This window comes from Lampris incognitus, chromosome 3, assembly GCF_029633865.1.
Source record: "Lampris incognitus isolate fLamInc1 chromosome 3, fLamInc1.hap2, whole genome shotgun sequence".
Lineage (NCBI taxonomy): Eukaryota > Metazoa > Chordata > Actinopteri > Lampriformes > Lampridae > Lampris > Lampris incognitus.
Window position 1 is genome coordinate 103120212 of NC_079213.1, and position 19554 is coordinate 103139765.

The 19554-nt window shown below is 43.3% G+C and overlaps 1 protein-coding gene across 1 annotated transcript; it reads left to right on the top strand.

Moving 5' to 3' along the window:
• The first annotated feature begins 6886 nt into the window (after window positions 1-6886).
• On the top strand, window positions 6887-19340 carry guk1b (guanylate kinase 1b). Its single transcript, XM_056277811.1, has 7 exons — window positions 6887-7001; window positions 7290-7331; window positions 11213-11309; window positions 15419-15557; window positions 18092-18176; window positions 18894-18979; window positions 19308-19340. The coding sequence occupies exons 1-7, from the start codon at window positions 6890-6892 to the stop codon at window positions 19338-19340; spliced, it is 594 nt and encodes a 197-aa protein (XP_056133786.1). The 5' UTR covers window positions 6887-6889.
• The last annotated feature ends 214 nt before the right edge of the window (window positions 19341-19554 follow it).

Sequence of the window (19554 nt, forward strand, 5' to 3'; positions counted from 1 at the left end):
ATGGCTTTTTCTAGCGTTAGCTCAGCTCCCTGGCTCAGTAGCTTTTCTCTCACTCTGGGTGAGTTGGTGGCAAACACGATGCGGTCCCTGACCATCTCGTCGGCATTTGGGTAGGCACAGTCTTTGACTAGGAGCTTTAGCTCAGTTACGAATCGTTCGAAGGATTCACTCTCTCCCTGCATCTTTTCATGAAATGTATATCTGGCATAAATCGGGTTTGCTTTGGGGGTGATGTACTCAGTGTACTTATCGTAGTACGTTTCTAGCTTCTTGGCTTGTTCTCCGCTGAGTGTCCAAGTGTTGTGCACATTGCGCCCTTTTTCCCCTATCCAGAGCAGGAGGTAGCTGCATTTCTCCTCTTCGTTCTTCCCGCGCAGGGGGCCCTTGAACATTAGCTCCGTTGTTTGTCGAAATCGTCTCCATGCTTCAGGTAAGTTCGCCGATTCCCAGTCCATCCGTGGAGCTGGAACGCCGTACGAATCCATATTGGGTATTTAAACTCCGCTACTCTGACACCATGTAATGATCTGTGCCCCCTGGCTAAGTTAACTTATAACATTAATAAAGCAAGGACGACTTCTCTCGTGCTGGGTGTTTATTCACCGACCGGATTCCGACTGACGTTGTTACGTACATCACGTGACTTTGTTGTGGCGCTACGTAAGGGACATTAGCAAATCAAATATTACTAGCAAATATTACATACACAACGATGTTAATTTTTACCTGTGTAACCGGTCATTTTCTTGCCCGGTGCGAGATTCGAAACGGGGTGTGCTGCACCACAAGGCGACATCACTAACCGCTCGGCCAAAGGGTCAGACCCGTTAGCTAGCGGCTAACGTGTCTTATTAGTAGTTTACACCTGTAATAAAATGTCTCCCACAAATCCGGTCATGAATGGATGGTTTCCATCCTCCTCCCAGTTCAGCACAAGTAAGTCCTCCTGGCAATGTCACTACCTTTGTAACGTCAGCAGTGCTCTTCGTCCGTTTTACCCTCTGTACCCACAGACTTCGCCGGGTAGATTTTGATTTCTCTGATGGAAAACGGAAAAAAGCCTAAAAACTTGTTTGCCGGGGTACATTTGGTATTACAGCCCCACACACAGCACGATTTCGGCATTTTGAAAATGAATTTGTCTGATCAACTGGTGCTAGCTAACCGTTATGTACGCTAGCTACTAGCACTACCCAGCTACTAGACTCCACCCGGAAGTAGCTTGGCGCTCCTTGTTTACAAACATTCTGATCTCCTTGTGTGTAACTTGTATGAAGTCTGTGTGTACATTCATAATACTTTTGATTAAATATGTAGTATATGTGTAGAATGTTAGCGATGGAAATAAACAACAAATGTAGGCGATGTATCTTCAGGATCGTAGCTTAAATTTTATTTTATGGTGTTAGTCAGCTGTTATGTTCACTACTAAACGTGAGATATTCTTGGCTCGGTGGCCCTGCATTACTAAGGACTCCCTTTTTAAACAGTGGGAGTATTGAGTGATTGTGTCCCCCACAAGGCTCTAGTACCTGTGGCATAGGCAGATGGGCAAAGAGAAAAATCAGGTGGGCCAAGCCTGTCCAAGACCATCCACCCATTATCCGAACTGCTTATCCTGCTCTCAGGGTCGCGGAGATCCTGGAGCCTATCCCAGCAGTCATTGGGCGGCGGGTGGGGAGACACCCTGGACAGGCCGCCAGGCCATCACAGGGCCCACACACACACACACACACACACACACACACACACACACACACACACACACACATTCACATCTAGGAACAATTTAGTACAGCCAGTTCACCTGACCTACATGTCTTTGGACTGTGGGAGGAAACCGGAGCCCCCGGAGGAAACCCACACAGACACAGGGAGAACATGCAAACTACACACACAGGACGACCTGGGATGACCCCCAAGGCTGGACTACCCCAGGGCTCGAACCCAGGAACTTCTTGCCGTGAGGCAACTGCGCTAACCATTTGGACAGGGAGTGCCACCCTGTCCAAGATCAGCCGTACTGAACAGGTTCTAAAACACATAAGTTAACCAAAATAGGCCATTGCAACTATACTTCCCTGAACGCACCACAGTTTAATCATACAAGCCTTACACATCATCAGAGGTAATGTTACAGGCACCAAGGTGAACACTACCAGAATCTCATAGCCTGGCACGGTGGCCACACACACACACACACACGTGCAAAACAAGTGTTGTCAGACACACACAGTTATGTCAGCTTCCCAATAAAAGTATTACAGGGGGCGTCCGGGTGGCATAGTGGTCTATTCCGTTGCCTACCAACACGGGGGATCGCGGGTTCCTATCCCCGTGTTACCTCTGGCTTGGTTGGGCGTCCCTACAGACAACTGGCCGTGTCTGCGGGTGGGAAGCCGGCTGTGGGTCCTGGTCAGTCGGGGTGCCTGTTATGGGGGGAGGGGAAACTGGGGGTGATCCTCCCACGTGCTACGTCCCCCTGGGGAAACTCCTCACTGTCAGGTGAAAAGAAGCAGCTGGCGACTCCACATGTATCAGAGGAGGCATGTGGTAGTCTGCAAGCTGGAGGTAACGTGGATTCAAACCGGGATCCCCGTGTTGGTAGGCAACGGAACAGACCGCTACACTACCCGGACACCCCATGAAACATCTTATTAATGACGTGAACCTGCTGACCCTGAGGATGGGGTGACCTCTGCCCCCCCGGATCGACGGATGTCTCTCTGGGTTGTGTGTTGGCCAGGGTCTTGTCTCCGGCTTTGCTCCGACGCGCGTGTGTTGCTAAGTGGGTCGGGGAGGGATTAGCCAGGCCGGCCGGTCAGAGCTCAGTGAGCGTGGCGATGGTAAAGCCTGCTATTCTGAGCTGCTGGCTGCAGCGGACACCACGGGCCTCACCAAGTCAAGATACTCGAAGGCAACGCTGAACTCGACCACAGAGGGACACCGTGATGAAAACATCACATGAAGGAAGACGTCCCGGTTCACCACAGCAAGATGTCACACACGGTGTTCTCTGTATGACACGCTGAGTGCTGGGTGTACATGTCCTCCTCATTTATGCTTTTCTTGATGTCGACGAGAGAAAAAGCTGGTCCCGGCGTTTTGGCCGGTGGTGTTGGGCATCGTCACCTCTTATTGGTAATCAATAAAAAGACGAATGAGAAACTGAAGACACGGCCTGTTGGCTACGAGTGCACCTGACACCGGATCTTAAACTTAAAACAGTCTGGCTTCTTCGGCTGAGCGCCAATCTGTACAGAGAGAAAGGGAGAAGTTTGGGATTGCTGTGAGGCCTGTTTTATCCAGACTGTTCTCTGTACATGATGTGAGACTCATGTCCTCTCCTGTCCTGTCCTGTCCTGTCCTGTCCTGTCCTGTCCTGTCCTGTCCTGTCCTGTCATGGCTGTTTAGTTCTCATTAAGAAGTTCAGTAATTTCAATAAAGCTCCCTTGTCCCATGGCTAGATAAGGAGACAGACAGACAGACAGACAGTGAGAGACAGAGACAAACAGACAGACAGAGACACAGACACAAACAGACAGACAGAGAGACAGCCAGACAGAGAGAGAGACACAAACAGACAGACAGACAGAGAGACAGACAGACAGAGACAGATAGACAAACAGAGAGACAGACAGACAGACAAACAGAGAGACAGACAGACAGACACACAGGGACAGACAGACAGAGACAGATAGACAAACAGAGAGACAGACAGACAAACAGAGAGACAGACACACAGAGACAGACAGACAAACATAGAGAGACAGACAGACAGACAGATGGATACATAGAAAGACATATAGATCACTTGAAAACTGATAGAAAAAGCGTGAAAAGAAAAAATGCTAGGTAAACACTGACAGTCAAGTCCATCTTATTTGTAGAGCCCAATATCACAAACTACACATTTGCCTCAGTGGGCTTAACAGCAACACAGCATCCTGTCCTCAGACCCTCACACCAGATAAGGTACAAGTCCTTAAAAAAGATATAGATAGATAGATACATAGATAGACAGACAGACAGACAGATAGATAATGACAGATAGGTAAGACATAGACAGACCGACAGACCGACAGACAGACAGATAGATAGATAGATAGATAGATTTTGAGGTCTTGTGACTAGATTAAGGTGTTACTGTTTCATTGGCATGCACACATATGATTGGTCACTGAGCATTGATGGGAGGCGGTGGTAATTCAAACTGACTGAGCCGAGCTGTCTGAGTGAATCAGAGTGATGCGTGCGTGCACACGCACACACACACACACACACACACACACACACACACACACACGAAAGACACTCACTGCACATCATACAACTCATTAAGAACCTGAGCCAGAGCCTTATCCACTGTTCAGTCAGACAGACGTGTCTACCGCAGTCACAGTGTCAGAAAAGGTAAGGCATTTTTTTACGTCTGCAACTGTAACTGGGTTATAATGCAAACTGTTTTAGTTCAGGTGGCTTGGTAACAAATCATATTTATTAATATAACATTTACAGAAATAGAATGTATTTGCAAAAAGACAAGGAGTCACAAAACACGATGACGAATAAAGAAAATTAAAAATGCAATCATTAATTGGTGCCGATGAAACGACAAAGTTCTTAAATGGGGCTCGTCTGAAACATTCCACCTTAAAACAGACAGACAGAAATGGATGATGCACGAGTAAAGCATGGCTATGATAAAGTTAATCACAATAGATTTTTGTGTGTGCAGTCATAATGTATGGTGGTTTACCAAACACCCTGAACCAGTTTGACATTATTTCTAATTTACTAACATTTAATATGTAATATCAACTGTAAAACACCAGAGTAACTTCACATTTGAGGCAGCTTGTTCAGCAGAAGGAAACAAACTTTTAATTGATAAGAATTTGATACTCTCTATAATCATTAATAGGCAAGTAAAGTGATGTGTGAGGATTTTGGAGCTGAATAAAAAGTGCTTGCATAAAACTTACTAAAAATGAAGTACTTGACCTGTCAGACTTGTGTTAACATATGGATGTGAGTGTCCCATCCCCTGCTCTGTGGAACGATATCTGACGGAGACGTGCGAATTCAGATTGCTAAGCAATCACGTTAATGGAGATTTTAATTTAATTGACTCTACATTGTTCCGGACAAATCCATCCTATCTTAGTACAGGTACATGGGTCACCTGTTCTGAACCCGGCCCGCATCCAATGAATCCCCCCCACTGTACCAGGACTTCATTAACGAGATTTTTTCTTCTTTTAAATAACCCAATGGAAGGGCTTTTAATATCTCAATTCATTAAAAAGAAAATTACACAAAGTGAACTTTGTATATTGATTGTTAGTTGTAACCAAATTACATAAAATGCAATATCATCATTATTGTTAAATACATTTCAATTCACATTAAAGTTTTACTGATAGCCTATGTGAGTTCATGCTCACCACAAAGAACACAATGACAAATGATATTTGGAAAAAAGTAAGAATATAATTAAAATAAGAGTAACAATATTCTAGAGAGCAGGAAACCTAAAAAATTACCATGAACAAAAAACAGTAAACCTTTTTGATTAGAGTACCCGAGGAACGATCTATCTATCTATCTATCTGAACATCTAAAGCTGAAAATGAATGAAATAGCAAGACTCCCAGTTTTCTGGTGAGGTTTGGTTGAACTCCTGGGGGTTGCGGCAGGGATGTTTCCTGCAGTCAGTGTGGCAGCTGAGAGAAGTTAATACCCAGATCAAAGGATTAGTGTTAGTATCTGAACCTGAGACCAGTTAACAGGCGAGCTAGGCGTCCCAGCACTTAGGGCAGATTGAACTCTCTTGAAATTAGCTTGTGAGATGACTGATTTACGACTAATCTCACCATGCAGGGCAATCTGAAGGTTACAGACGACAGGGCTTTATTCCAAGTTGTTTACTCATGCGCACTACTGCCTAGCTGAAGGACATAATTGGGTGTAAAAGACCACAAAGGATAAAATGTCTTCATCCTGTGGTTCTCAATCAGGTCCTCAGGTACCATCAGCACTGCAGGTTTTCTGTTCTGCAAGGAAGTTCATTACATTCAGCTGTTAAGTGTAACACCTTTCTGATTGGAGGTTGAAATAACGAACAACAGATGAATGTAATTTAAGGAGAATTCCAGCTTTTTCAAACCCTATTTTTGTAGTTTTTGCCATTGTGCAAATTGGTCATGATGTAATTTTACTCACTCGCTTCAATTTGTAGATTTTAGGAACACCGTGGTCAGCTTTACAATGGTGTCTTATGGGACAAGTGAACAGGAGTGTTAAATGTGTCCTTTAAACAACCCCCCCAGTGTCTCAGTCAGACTGTGTCCATAATTGTCCATTATCTATGACTTCTCTGTTGTGCTGGCCGGCTAGTTTATGGATCGTTACCACTACCTACAGTAAGTATATAGGCTGCTACTTCCTGCAGGTTGAACCAGGAAGTAGATCAGCAATGTCATCCACCACTGATCGTATTGGACATTTCACATCATAAATTTTAACTTTCACTTCCATATACATGGTTTGGGTTGAATTGGACTTGTTGAAACGTGTCTGACACTAGTGTTCCTTGACACCATAAGATGCTGTTGTAAAACTGAGTTCAGCAGTGGTCATGTGTTCAAAATCTACAACATTATGCTGGGGACTTAAATGATATCATAAGTGATATGTACGATGACAAAAACTACAAAAAAGAGGTGGTAAGAAAATGGAGTTGTCTTTTAACTTCCTGAAAGAATAGAAAACCAGCATTACTAGTACATAAAGTACCTAAAGCCCTGACAGAGAACCACTAGATTAGTCTATCTGGAAAGTGACAAGAACATTTCTCTGGCTCTTTTCTCTCTCGCTCTCAAGAGCTATGCCAGGACCCAGGCCTGTGGTGCTGAGTGGACCCTCAGGGGCCGGAAAGAGCACACTGATGAAGAAGCTGTTGCAGGACTATGAAGGTGTCTTTGGATTCAGCGTGTCACGTACGTCTGTCTGAGGGCCTTCGATTATTCCACCTCAGTTTCGTGTCATATGAGATCACTCTCGACACTCATTATTTGATTCCTTCCGTGAAATTAAACAGCTAAAATAAAACGCACAGGGATTATGGAGCCTACATTCTACCGTAGCCCAATGCTGAACATCAGCACACTAACTTACTCCTTACTTTTTGCTTCTTCTCATGTAAAATGCATTGAAATGCAGTTTGATAGAAGAAGAATGTCATATCAACAATAAAAATGTGATTTTTCTCAAATTGGTTCTTCCAGACACAACAAGAAACCCTCGGCCAGGGGAGGAAGATGGCAAAGGTACAGTAGCATTGCCTCGCTCACCGACATGGAATTGAGTTGACATGGCAGGGGGAATATCCATCACCAAAATGCAATATGAGTGTTACATAATGTATTGCAATATGTAGCAGCGTTGGATTATCTTAGCATATTCAGTCTTTAGTGGGATCCTCATGATTGGGGATGTGTGCAATTCACACTGCAGCAAAACCTCGGAAATTTCAAAAGGACTTTAATTTCTATATTAAGGTCTCTATGGTTTAAAAGTAAACAGAATGCTACATTTTATCCATCAGTGAATCAGTGTTTTTAATACACTGCCAAATATTACTTTAATATTATACCCACTGCTGATTTACAGTTCGAGGCCATACTAACTGTAATAGTACTCGCATATAATCAACCCCCCAGTATAGTGTTCAATGATTGTTTTGTTCCACTCTCCGTCAACCTACCACGGACCACTGCCCAAAACAGTCGATGTCACTTATTTCTGAAAGTGACTATAATGATTTCTTCTATCAACCATCAAACCGAATAAGAACAATGAATTTGAATATGAGTCTGTTGTTGATGGGGCACTATGAGTGTAAAGCCTGTTTCACGCTGGGCAGTTTCATTAAAATGGTTTTAGAGATGAATGACTATTTATTATTATGAATGATTATTTAAATTAAATAAATAGATATTATGAATTGAATATTTTCACATTATTACAGTAGACACGTATTCATTGAAACACAAAATCAGGAGAAAATCAAATAAAGTAATTAATTATTGTTTTCTGAAATATCTTTAAGTTGCAGTGCTTTTGAAAACCTTTAAAATTTTCTGTTGGAAATCTGCTCAAAATCCCCCAGATATATATTTGGATGTTATGATTGTAAAAAAGGCAAAGCTCTTTCAATGCTTTGCCTTTTTTAGCATTTTTGTTTTCTGGAAAACTGATCCAAGTCTCCCCCGCAAAATAGATTTTAACCTAAATGGGACTTTACCAGTTTAAAGCTGAAATCTGTGACCTTTCCCCATTAATAAGTGGTTATTTTATCCATCTGAAACGTGGTGATGATGTGGTGGTGGTGGTGTTGGACAGTCAGTATTCCAGAACAATGTTGTGATATAGTTGGATGTAGGAGGCAGAAAGAAACAGACTTGTTGACTCTGATTTTCTGGGACTACAAACCAGGAGTAGCAGGACTATAAACCAGGTGTAGCAGCCATTGTGGCTGGTGTGCCGTCAGCTCAGCAGTAAACAGTTCCTACCCTTGTAAAAATGGATCCTGGGACCAAAGTTAACACAGACAATCTAATGTATTAGAGACTGCATCACACTATATGGAAACACTGTTGTACAGTCATATTAGTTGTCATGGACACATCAGCATCACGTTTCAGTCTTTTTTTCCAACACGTATGTGTTTGCCGCTGCGCCAGTGTTCATCCTACCTGGTCAAACCATCTCAACTGTGGTATATGGAGACTGTCTCCAACCATGGTGAAGATGCCTGGTAGCCAAAGGAGTTGAATCAAGTGCAACTGGACTTGGATATATCCGTGAAGACGTTTTGCCTCTCATCCAAGAGGCTTCCTCAGTTCGTGCCTTTCTGACTAGACCAAGCTAGTCTGACTGGCTGGTGATGAGACTCAGAATTTATCTTCTTTGGAGTCGTTGTCCAGTTGCACTTGATTCAACTCCTTTGGATAACCATGACCTGGATGAATGAGAACATTCACAGACATGCCTGGTAGTGTTATGGAACCTGACTCTCTGACTGGTCCACATGGATAAAATAATGACTTGCTACTGGAGAAAAGTCATAGATTTCAGCTTTAAGTAAGGAATAAATGAAATAAATGAATTTTTCTAGCCAGCTGCCCCCCCTTACCTAACTGACACAGATGCCTTCACTTCTCCACATGAGCTCTACGCATGGTTTTGTCCCCTAGTAGAAACCCCCCTTTAAAAAAAATCCACAAGGATCAACCTTTTTCTGTGCCTTGTTTGTTTTCTCCATAGGGCTGAACAAGCTCCCCATGCTTCTGGGGGCTACATTACTGCCCGTAGCAGACGTGTTATCCTCTGAAGACGTAGATATGTCAACCTCATTTTCGTGTCCTATCGAATCAGAAACCACAGATAAAGGTGACCTCAGTGTGATTTCTGACCAGTTTTCTATGGCAGAGGGATGGGAGTTACTTTCATCATCCTGGCAAATTGTGACCATATATAAAATGGGTTTGGTCGTGGGAGGGAAGAGGGGGATTCTCCTTTCTTTTTTTGGGGAGAAATTGGATCAGGAATTCAACACTTTGGAGTAAAAAGCTTTTGAAAATAGCTCCCTGTGACGCCTCAGCACTGCCTCCAGTTCTGATCCCGAGAGGTCTTAATATATCAAACACGTATTTCTACTTAAATCTGCCATGGTGGCTGAGAAAGCATTGATGATCTGCAAACAACCATTAGCATCACAGGATAGCCTTTGACTTTTTGGACGGGTTGCATGAGCCCACATACACGTGTATGTGGCCAACTGATTTAGTTCAGATATCCCGCATGGATCTAATCAGCAACTATAGACTATATGGGATACTAAATCATTAACAAGACAACATGACAGTAGCACTGCAAAGGATCTCAGGTGGATTCTGCTTGATATTGAGACTGACAACAATCACTTACGTAGTTCTTGTGAATCTGATGACATCCTTGAAGTTGTCTTGCTGTTTCAAAAATCAACTTTGTACCGTTTCCAGGCCTAATCCCATTTGTTTGCAGCACAGCCTGTCCGTCAGCGACACCCCTTGCCTTTGCTCTGCAGATTTTTGACAGATGTTTGAGCAGATTAATTCAGGTTGTCATGCTAATGATTGTGCGCTGTCACGGTGCCCATTTAGAAAGGTGGTCTTAGAAATGGCAGTGTTCGCATCTTTGTTTCTAACCTGTATTAGATCCCCAGTGCTTTGCATCTTGTGCAGGAGTTGACTCGTAGATCTGGTATAGCTCCTCTACATACTTCTCTTAGTTATATTTAGAAAGAGTGCATTTCCCCTTTGATATACCTATCTTTGGCCTTCACACATACTTTTCTATAGAAAATGGCCTCGTGATTATCTGCTTCCATTGTGCCATTGTGTTTGTAGGTTGCTACAAACTGGAGTTCAGATGAGATTTTATGCACAATAATCCTTTAGCCTGTCGGCATGGTGGTGCAGTGGTTAGTGTGGTCACCTCACAGCAAGAAGGTCCTGGGTTCAAGCCCCGGGGTAGTCCAACCTTGGGGGTAATCCCGGGTCGTCCTGTGTGTGGAGTTTGCATGTTCTCCCTGTGTCTGTGTGGGTTTCCTCCGGGTGCTCTTGTTTCCCCCCCACAGTCCAAAGACATGCAGGTCAGGTGAACTGGCCATACTAAATTGTCCCTAGGTGTGTGTGTGTGTGTGTGTGTGTGTGTGTGTGTGTGTGTGTGTGTGTGTGTGTGTGTGTGTGTGTGTGTGTGTGTGTGTTGGCCCTGTGGTGGCCTGGCAGCCTGTCCAGGGTGTCTCCCTGCCTGCCACCCAATGACTGCTGGGATAGGCTCCAGCATCTCCACGACCCTGAGAGCAGGATAAGTGGTTCGGATAATGGATGGATGGATCCTTTAGTCTTACAAACAGTTAAAATCAACAGCTAGCTTAAACTATACTCCCACAGATTGTGTGCATGGATTTTCGTTCATGTCGTCTGTCTTCATCTTGACGTTGACTGTTCGTAGTGGTGTAAATGGGGTCACCCATCGATCACTTGCTGCATTCCATTCCATTCCGCCCTTTTCCAAAATATAATTTTACATGTGCATACTTTAACAATGAAGCTAAATTTAGTGTTGATGTGATCTCTCCCTTTTGTCTTTTTTAATCTTCTAGACTACCACTTCACAAACAGGGAAGCCATGCAGAAGGGCATAGAAAACGGTGATTTTATCGAGAGTGCAGGGTTTTCCGGCAACTTGTATGGAACGAGGTAAAAAAACAAAAAGTGACTTTTCGATGAGGCAATACATCTACATCTCATTTAACTCATCTCATGCACAACAATACAAACTGAGACGCGGTTTCATTCACTGTCCGTATATTGAGTAGCCAGTGGTTTTGTCCATTAATCTTTTTAGGAGAGAATTTAGATGCAAAAAAAAAAAACGCTGATGGGCGTCTGGGTAGCGTAGCGGTCTATCCCGTTGCTTACCAACACGGAGATCGCTGGTTCAAATCCCTGTGTTACCTCCAGCTTGGTTGGGCGTCCCTACAGACACAATTGGCCATGTCTGCTGGTGGGGAGCCTGATGTGGGTTCGGGTCCTGGTCACTGCACTAGCGCCTCCTCTGGTCAGTCGGGGTGCCTGTTCAGGGGGGAGGGGGAACTGGGGGGATAGCGTGGTCCTCCCATGCGCTACGTCCCCCTGGCGACACTCCTCACTGTCAGGTGAAAAGAAGTGGCTGGTGACTCCACATGTATCGGAGGAGGCATGTGGTAGTCTGCAGCCCTCCCTGGATCAGCAGAGGGGGTGGAGCAGAGACTGGGATGGCTCAGAAGAGTGGGGTAGTTGGCCGGATACAATTGGGGAAGAAAAAGGGGGGAAAAGTGAAAAAGCAAAACAAACCACATGTTGATAAAACCTTTTACAGAATGTCACCTTTGAATGTAGTGAACGAGAAAAAAAACCACACATCTGTGCTGCAGATTAAACAGAAGGACATGACAAAAACACCTATTCGGCCGCTTGTGTAACAAAAGTGTCCTTAGGTGGGCGAGGGGGATGAGGAGGCTACATAATAGAATGGGTGGTGACAGGTGGTGTTTTAACCTCCATTAGGTGAGAACAGCAGCGCTGTGGATCACTTCCCTCTGTGTCACATCTAATCTCTTCCTCCCATTCTGACGATAACCCACTCGCCATGGCTAAGTGAACGCTGAGCCGCTTGGATTAATGTTAAGATCCTCTTAAACTCAGATGTCAGCTGTGACAGCTACAAAATTAGGTTATTTCTTCATCAAAACCTCATCTTTTTTTAAGTATTGGTGAGGTAGCACTCTCATAAAAATGAAATGTTGTGTCAACTGGCTCCACACAACTGTGTTGAGTAACTTCTAAGCAATTTGATCAATCAATGTGTTGAAGGAATTAGAAGTTACTTAACGTTGTATGGAACCACTTCACATCAGTTTTACATAAATCCAAACATTAATTTTTTGGTTGCAGTTGTTTAAACAGTTTTACTATGTCCAAGAATTGTATGTATGTATGTATATATATATACGTATATCTCAACACGGATACAGGTAAAAAGATTTTAATGCATAGCAGTACAGGCCTGTTTCTTGCATCTTGCACTCATCAGCTGGTAATCCAAACATTCATTTTTTGATAAGCAGGTGATGAGTGCAAGACGCACGAAACAGGCCTGTACTGCTATGCATTAAAATCTTTTTTCCTGTATCCGTGTTGATATTCCGCTCCTCATTAGTCGAGCACTCATCACCATTGACGGTTTCGGGAAAAAAACGCTATATATATATATATATATATATATATATATATACTTAGCACAAAAAGTAAGGAAATTTGTGTTTGGTAGATTATTTCTTTGTTGTAACGATGCTTCTTGGCGATAAGTCTTATACCGTTGGAAAGCCTGTTTATTTCCTTTTTAAATGGGGCCACATTTGTAAGGAACATGCATTTGTGGGATGGGCAGCAGAGCCGAGTATGTGGGTTGCGCCCATGAAAAAATTGCCAAATCTTCTCTGCCAAACAGCTTATTTTGCTGTTGCTATTGACTCTTGTTTTGAGCTTCTGGTACCCCAGGTACTGACAATCAGGTGCCTGATAAAAAATTATATTATATATATACACACACACACACACACACACACACACACTAAACAAAAATATAAATACAACACTTTTGTTTTTGCTCCAATTTTTCATGAGCTGAAATCAAAGATCTAAGACTTTTTCTATGTACACAAAAGGCCTATTTCTCTCAAATTTTGTTTACAAATTTGTTTAAATCTGTGTTAGTGAGCACTTCTCCTTTGCCGAGATAATCCATCCACCTGACAGGTGTGGTATATCAAGATGCTGATTAGACAGCATGACTATTGCACAGGTGTGCCTTAGGCTGGTCACAATAAAAGGCCACTCTAAAATGTGCAGTTTTATCTTGAAAAGAGACATTTATGAGGCACTGAACTATGAATTTCACAGATATGTGGGAGGGGGGGGTCATCAGAAAACCAGTCAGTGTCTGGTGTGACCACTATTTGCCTCACGCAGTGGCAACACATCTCCTTCGCATAGAGTTGATCAGGTTGTTGATTGTGGCCTGTGGAATGTTGGTCCACTCCTCTTCAATGGCTGTGTGAAGTTGCTGGATATTGGCAGGAACTGGAACATGCTGTCGTATAAACCAATCTAGAGCGACCCAAACATGCTCAACGGGTGACATGTCCGGTTGAGTATGCAGGCCATGGAAGAACTGAGATGTTTTCAGCTTCCAGGAATTGTGTACAGACCCTTGCAACACGGGGCCGTGCATTATCATACTGCAACATGAGGTGATGGTGGTGGATGAATGGCACAACAATGGGCCTCAGGATCTCGTCACGGTATCTCTGTGCATTCAAAATGCCATCAATAAAATGCACCTGTGTTCGTTGTCCGTAGCATATGCCTGCCCATACTATAACCCCACCGCGACCATGGGCCACTCTATTCACCTCAGTGACATCAGCAAACCGCTCACCCACATGACGCCATACACGCCGTCTGCCATCAGCCCGGTACAGTGAAAACCAGGATTCATCCGTGAAGAGAACACTTCTCCAAAGTCCCAGACGCCTTCGAAGGTGAGCATTTGCCCACTCAAGTCGGTTACGATGACCAACTGCAGTCAGGTCAAGACCCCGGTGAGGACGACGAGCATGCAGATGAGCTTCCCTGAGACGGTTTCTGACAGTTTGTGCAGAAATTCTTTGGTAATGCAAACCAATTGTTGCATCAGCTGTCCGGGTGGTCAGTCTCAGACGATCTTGCAGGTGAAGATGCCTGATGTGGAGGTCCTGGGCTGGCGTGGTTACACGTGGTCTGCGGTTGTGAGGCCGGTTGGATGTACTGCCAAATTCTCGGAAATGACTTTGGAGACGGCTTATGGTAGAGAAATGAACATTCAATTCACGGGCAACAGCTCTGGTGGACATTCCTGCAGTCAGCATGCCAATTGCACGCTCCCTCAAAACTTGCGACATCTGTGGCATTGTGCTGTGTGATAAAACTGTACATTTTAGAGTGGCCTTTTATTGTGACCAGCCTAAGGCACACCTGTGCAATAGTCATGCTGTCTAATCAGCATCTTGATATGCCACACCTGTCAGGTGGATGGATTATCTCGGCAAAGGAGAAGCGCTCACTAACACAGATTTAAACAAATTTGTTAACAAAATTTGAGAGAAATAGGCCTTTTGTGTACATAGAATAAGTCTTAGAGCTTTGATTTCAACTCATGAAAAATTGGAGCACAAACAAGAGTGTTGCGTTTATATTTTTGTTTAGTACATATATACATATATATATATATATATATATATATATATATATATATATATATATATATTCTCTCAATTGTATCCAGCCAATTATCCTACTCTTCTGAGCTGTCAGAGTCTCTGCTCCACCCCGTCTGCTGATCCGGGGAGGGCTGCAGACTACCACATGCCTCCTCTGATACATGTGGAGTCAGCTTCTTTTTACCTGACAGTGAGGAATTACACCAGGGGGACGTAGCGCGTGGGAGGATCACGCTATTCCCCCCCAGTTCCCCCTCCCCCCTGAACAGGCACCCTGACCAACCAAAGAAGGTGCTAGTGCAGCGACTAAGACACATACCCACATCCGGCATCCCACCCGTAGATACGGCCAATTGTGTCTGCAGGAACACCTGACCAAACCGGAGGCAACATGGGGATTCGAACCGGCGATCCTCATGTTGGTAGCCAATGGAATAGACCGCCACGCCACCCACACGATTGTATTATTTTTTTACAGTGAGCTCAGTGTGTTGAATCCTTTTACAGCAAATCTGCCATAGAGGATGTGCAAGCAAAGAACCTCATCTGCATCCTGGATGTGGACATCCAGGGGGTGATGAAGATTAAGGAGACGGACCTGAACCCGATCTACATCTCAATCCAACCTCCCTCCATGGAGATCCTGGTAAGAGTCCAACATTACACAATGTATTTCATCATTTGAATTTTGAGTGGTCAGGCTTTAATATAATTAGCCAAGCTGGATCCTAGAAGCCATCACATTGACAGAAACTGTAAAATTTAAACCATAATTTTCTTTCAGTTGAACGTAAACTTTTAATGATTTTCAGTGCATGTGGACACAGCTTTTTTGCATACCAAAAAATGGAGCAGCATAGTGCCAGGCAGCAACCACAGTGAATTTTACACAATCTAATATCTACCTTGATATTTGCGTCATATGCAAAAACACCAACTGTTTGGTAATGTAAGGTATAATTGCAAACCAAACCTACAGTGGTGCTTCAAAGTTTGTGAACCCTTTAGAATGTTCTATATTTCTGCATAAATATGACCTGAAACATCATCAGAATTTCACACAAGTCCTAAAAGTAGATAAAGAGAACCCAATTAAACAAATGAGACAAAAATATTATACTTCGTCATTTATTTATTGAGGAAAATGATCCAATATTACATATCTGTGAGTGGCAAAAGTATGTGAAACTCTAGGACAGGGATAGGCAACATGGTCCAGAAAGGTCCGGTGTGGGTGCAGGTCTTTGTTCCAACCAAGTAGTTACACACCTGATTCTATAGATCAACCAACAGTCTTGGGATCTGCACCCACACCAGACCTTTCTGGACCATGTTGCCTATCCCTGCTCTAGGATTAGCGTTAATTTGAAGGTGAAATTAGAGTCAGGTGTTTTCAATCAAAGAGACAACAATCAGGTGTGAGTGGGCACCCTGTTTTATTTAAAGAACAGGGATCTACCAAAGTCTGATCTTCACAACACATGTTTGTGGAAGTGTATCATGGCAAGAACAAAGGAGATTTCTGAGGACCTCAGAAAAAGCATTGTTGATGCTCATCAGGCTGGAAAAGGTTACAAAACCATCTCTAAAGAGTTTGGACTCCACCAATCCACAGTCAGACAGATTGTGTACAAATGGAGAAAATTCAGGACCATTGTTACCCTCCCCAGGAGTGGTCGACCATCAAAGATCACTCCAAGAGCAAGGTGTGTAATAGTCAACCAGGTCACAAAGGAACCCAGGGTAACTTCTAAGCAACTAAAGGCCTCTCTCACTTTGGCTAATGTTAATGTTCATGAGTCCACCACCAGGAGAACACTGAACAACAATGGTGTGCATGGTAGGGTTGCAAGGAGAAAGCCACTGCTCGCCAAAAAGAACATTGCTGCCCATCTGCAGTTTGCTAAAGATCACGTGGACAAGCCAGAAGGCTATTGGAAAAATGTTTCGTGGACGGATGAGACCAAAATAAGAATTTTTGGTTTAAATGAGACGCGTTGTGTTTGGAGAAAGGAAAACACTGTATTCCAGCATAAGAACATTATCCCATCTGTGAAACATGGTGGTGGTAGTATCATGGTTTGGGCCTGTTTTTCTTCATCTGGGCCAGGATGGCTTGCCATCATTGATGGAACAATGAATTTTGAATTATACCAGTGAATTCTTAAGGAAAATGTCAGGACATCTGTCTGTGAACTGAATCTCAAAAGAATGTGGGTCATGCAGCAAGACAACGACCCTAAGCACACAACTCGTTCTACCAAAGAATGGTTAAAGATTGGTTAAAGAATAAAGTTAATGTTTTGGAATGGCCAAGTCAAAGTCCCGACCTTTATCCAATCGAAATGTTGTGGAAGGACCTGAAGCGAGTAGTTCATGTGAGGAAACCCACCAACATCCTAGAGTTGAAGCTGTTCTGTACGGAGGAATGGGCTAAAACTCCTCCAAGCCGATGTGCAGGACTGATCCAACAGTTACCAGAAACATTTAGTTGCAGTTATTGCTGCACAAGGGGGGAGGGGGGGTGTCACACAAGATACTGAAAGCAAAGGTTCACATACTTTTGCCACTCACAGATATGTAATATTGGATAATTTTGCTCAATAAATAAATGACCAAGTATAATATTTTTGTCTCATTTGTTTAATTGGGGTTCTCTTTATCTACTTTTCAGGTATGAGAGAAAATCTGATGATGTTTTAGGTCATATTTACTAAGAAATATAGAAAATTCTAAAGGGTTCACAAACTTTCAAGCACCACTGTACTTTTCAAATAATACTCCCTCAAATATTTCAGACCTTAATTTTGTGAGAAATTGTAAGTAATAATTCTTATTAATTTAGACAACAAATGTGTGTATCCTGATATGACAATATCCTAATTTCATCCTGATACAATACCACTGAAAAATGATAAAACTGAATTATTGCCTTGGCCTACAGGAGAATAAAATGCTTACTACATGTATTAGCTTAGTTTGAACAAAACTAATCACTGTTGCACACAGCTAGATCTGTACATCAGAAGTTTGATTAATTTGACTTTTTTAGGAGGCTGTTTCTTACACTATTCCATCAAAGACAGCTGTTTTTGAAATTGTAACAGTCATCTAAACTTTTTAGGTGTTGTGCAGCTCTGGTGTGAAAAGTAATGTCTTCTGTTTCATTGTTTTGTCCAGGAAAAACGTCTGAGAGACCGGCAGACAGAGACGGAGGAAAGTTTACAGAAACGCCTGGAGGCTGCACAAACCGACCTAGAGCTCAGTAAGTTGTGTTGGACTGGCATTTGGTTGGAACGAAAACATGCATATTTTTGGATGAAATGGACACCACTTTGCTAAGGCGTCTACTATATACCGTTATTTATTGCCGGCAGCCATACCAAATGACAGAAGCTAAGCAGGTATGGGCTTGGCTAGTACTTGGATCGGAGACCTCCTGGGAAAACTGAGTTGCTGTCGGAAGTGGTGTTATGGGCCAGTAGGGGGCTGTCTTCCTGCTGGTCCTAATAAAAACAACAAATATCAAATCCCAATGCCCCAGTGCAGTGATGGGGAAACTGTGCTGTAGGAGATGCCGTCCTGCGGATGAGATGTTAAACCGAGGTCCTGACTCACTGTGGTCATTAAAGATCCCATGGCACATATCGCAAAGAGTAGGGGGTTCCCTGGTGTCCTGGCAAAATTCCCAACCTGGCTCTATCCATCTGGCTACCTAATCACCCCCCCCCATGTAACTGGCTCAATGATTCCTCCCCCTCCACCTCAAGCTGATGTGTGGTGTGTTCTGGCGCAAAATGGCTGCCGCGCATCACCCAGGTGGGTGCAACACATTGGTGGTGGTTGAAGTGAGTTACCCCCTTCAATGTGAAGCGCTTTGGGTGTCTAGATAAAGCGCTATATAAATTTAATTATTATTATAGTCCTCAGTATTACTGAACTAGGTAAACCTTTGAACGGTTGTCTCATCTTTCTTTTCTAGGCAAAGAGCCAGGAGTGTTCGATGTCATCATCATCAATGACGACTTAGACAAGGCCTACGAAGAACTGAAAGCTATCCTTTCTGATGTAAGAGGAGTCATAAAACAATGCAATCCTGTGTATAGTTCACAGTTACAGTAAATATGATGATGATGATACTGATGATGAGCCATGTATAGTAGCTCTTTCTGCTGTAGCTGGTATTTGCTTTATTCTATGTTAGCAGACATGGAACACAGGATATTTAGTAAATTTATTGTCTATTGCATAGATGCTTCCTCCCTTTAGGGTTGGAGGACTGTGATTTCTATCTAGGACTAGAAATGTTCTAATGCTGCACCTATTGTGTGTTGCTCTGGATGAGAGGATCTGCTAAAGGCCTTTAATGTAACGAATCTATGTTCTCTCTCAACAGGAAATTAAAAAAGTTCAGGAGGCCAAGTCATAGGAGGGGAAGGGAACCCCCAGTCTTTCTCTTGCTAGGTCCTTTTCCTGGAGAACTGACGCCTTTGACTCGGGCTGGAATGACATCATCTTAAGTCATTACAGTTACGACAAACTAATTTTTCCCCCCTCTAAGAGCAATTCCTTCTGTACTACTAATCAAACATCTATGAGTTTAAAGTGAATGATGGAAGTGAGGGTCTTGTCTTCAGATTGAG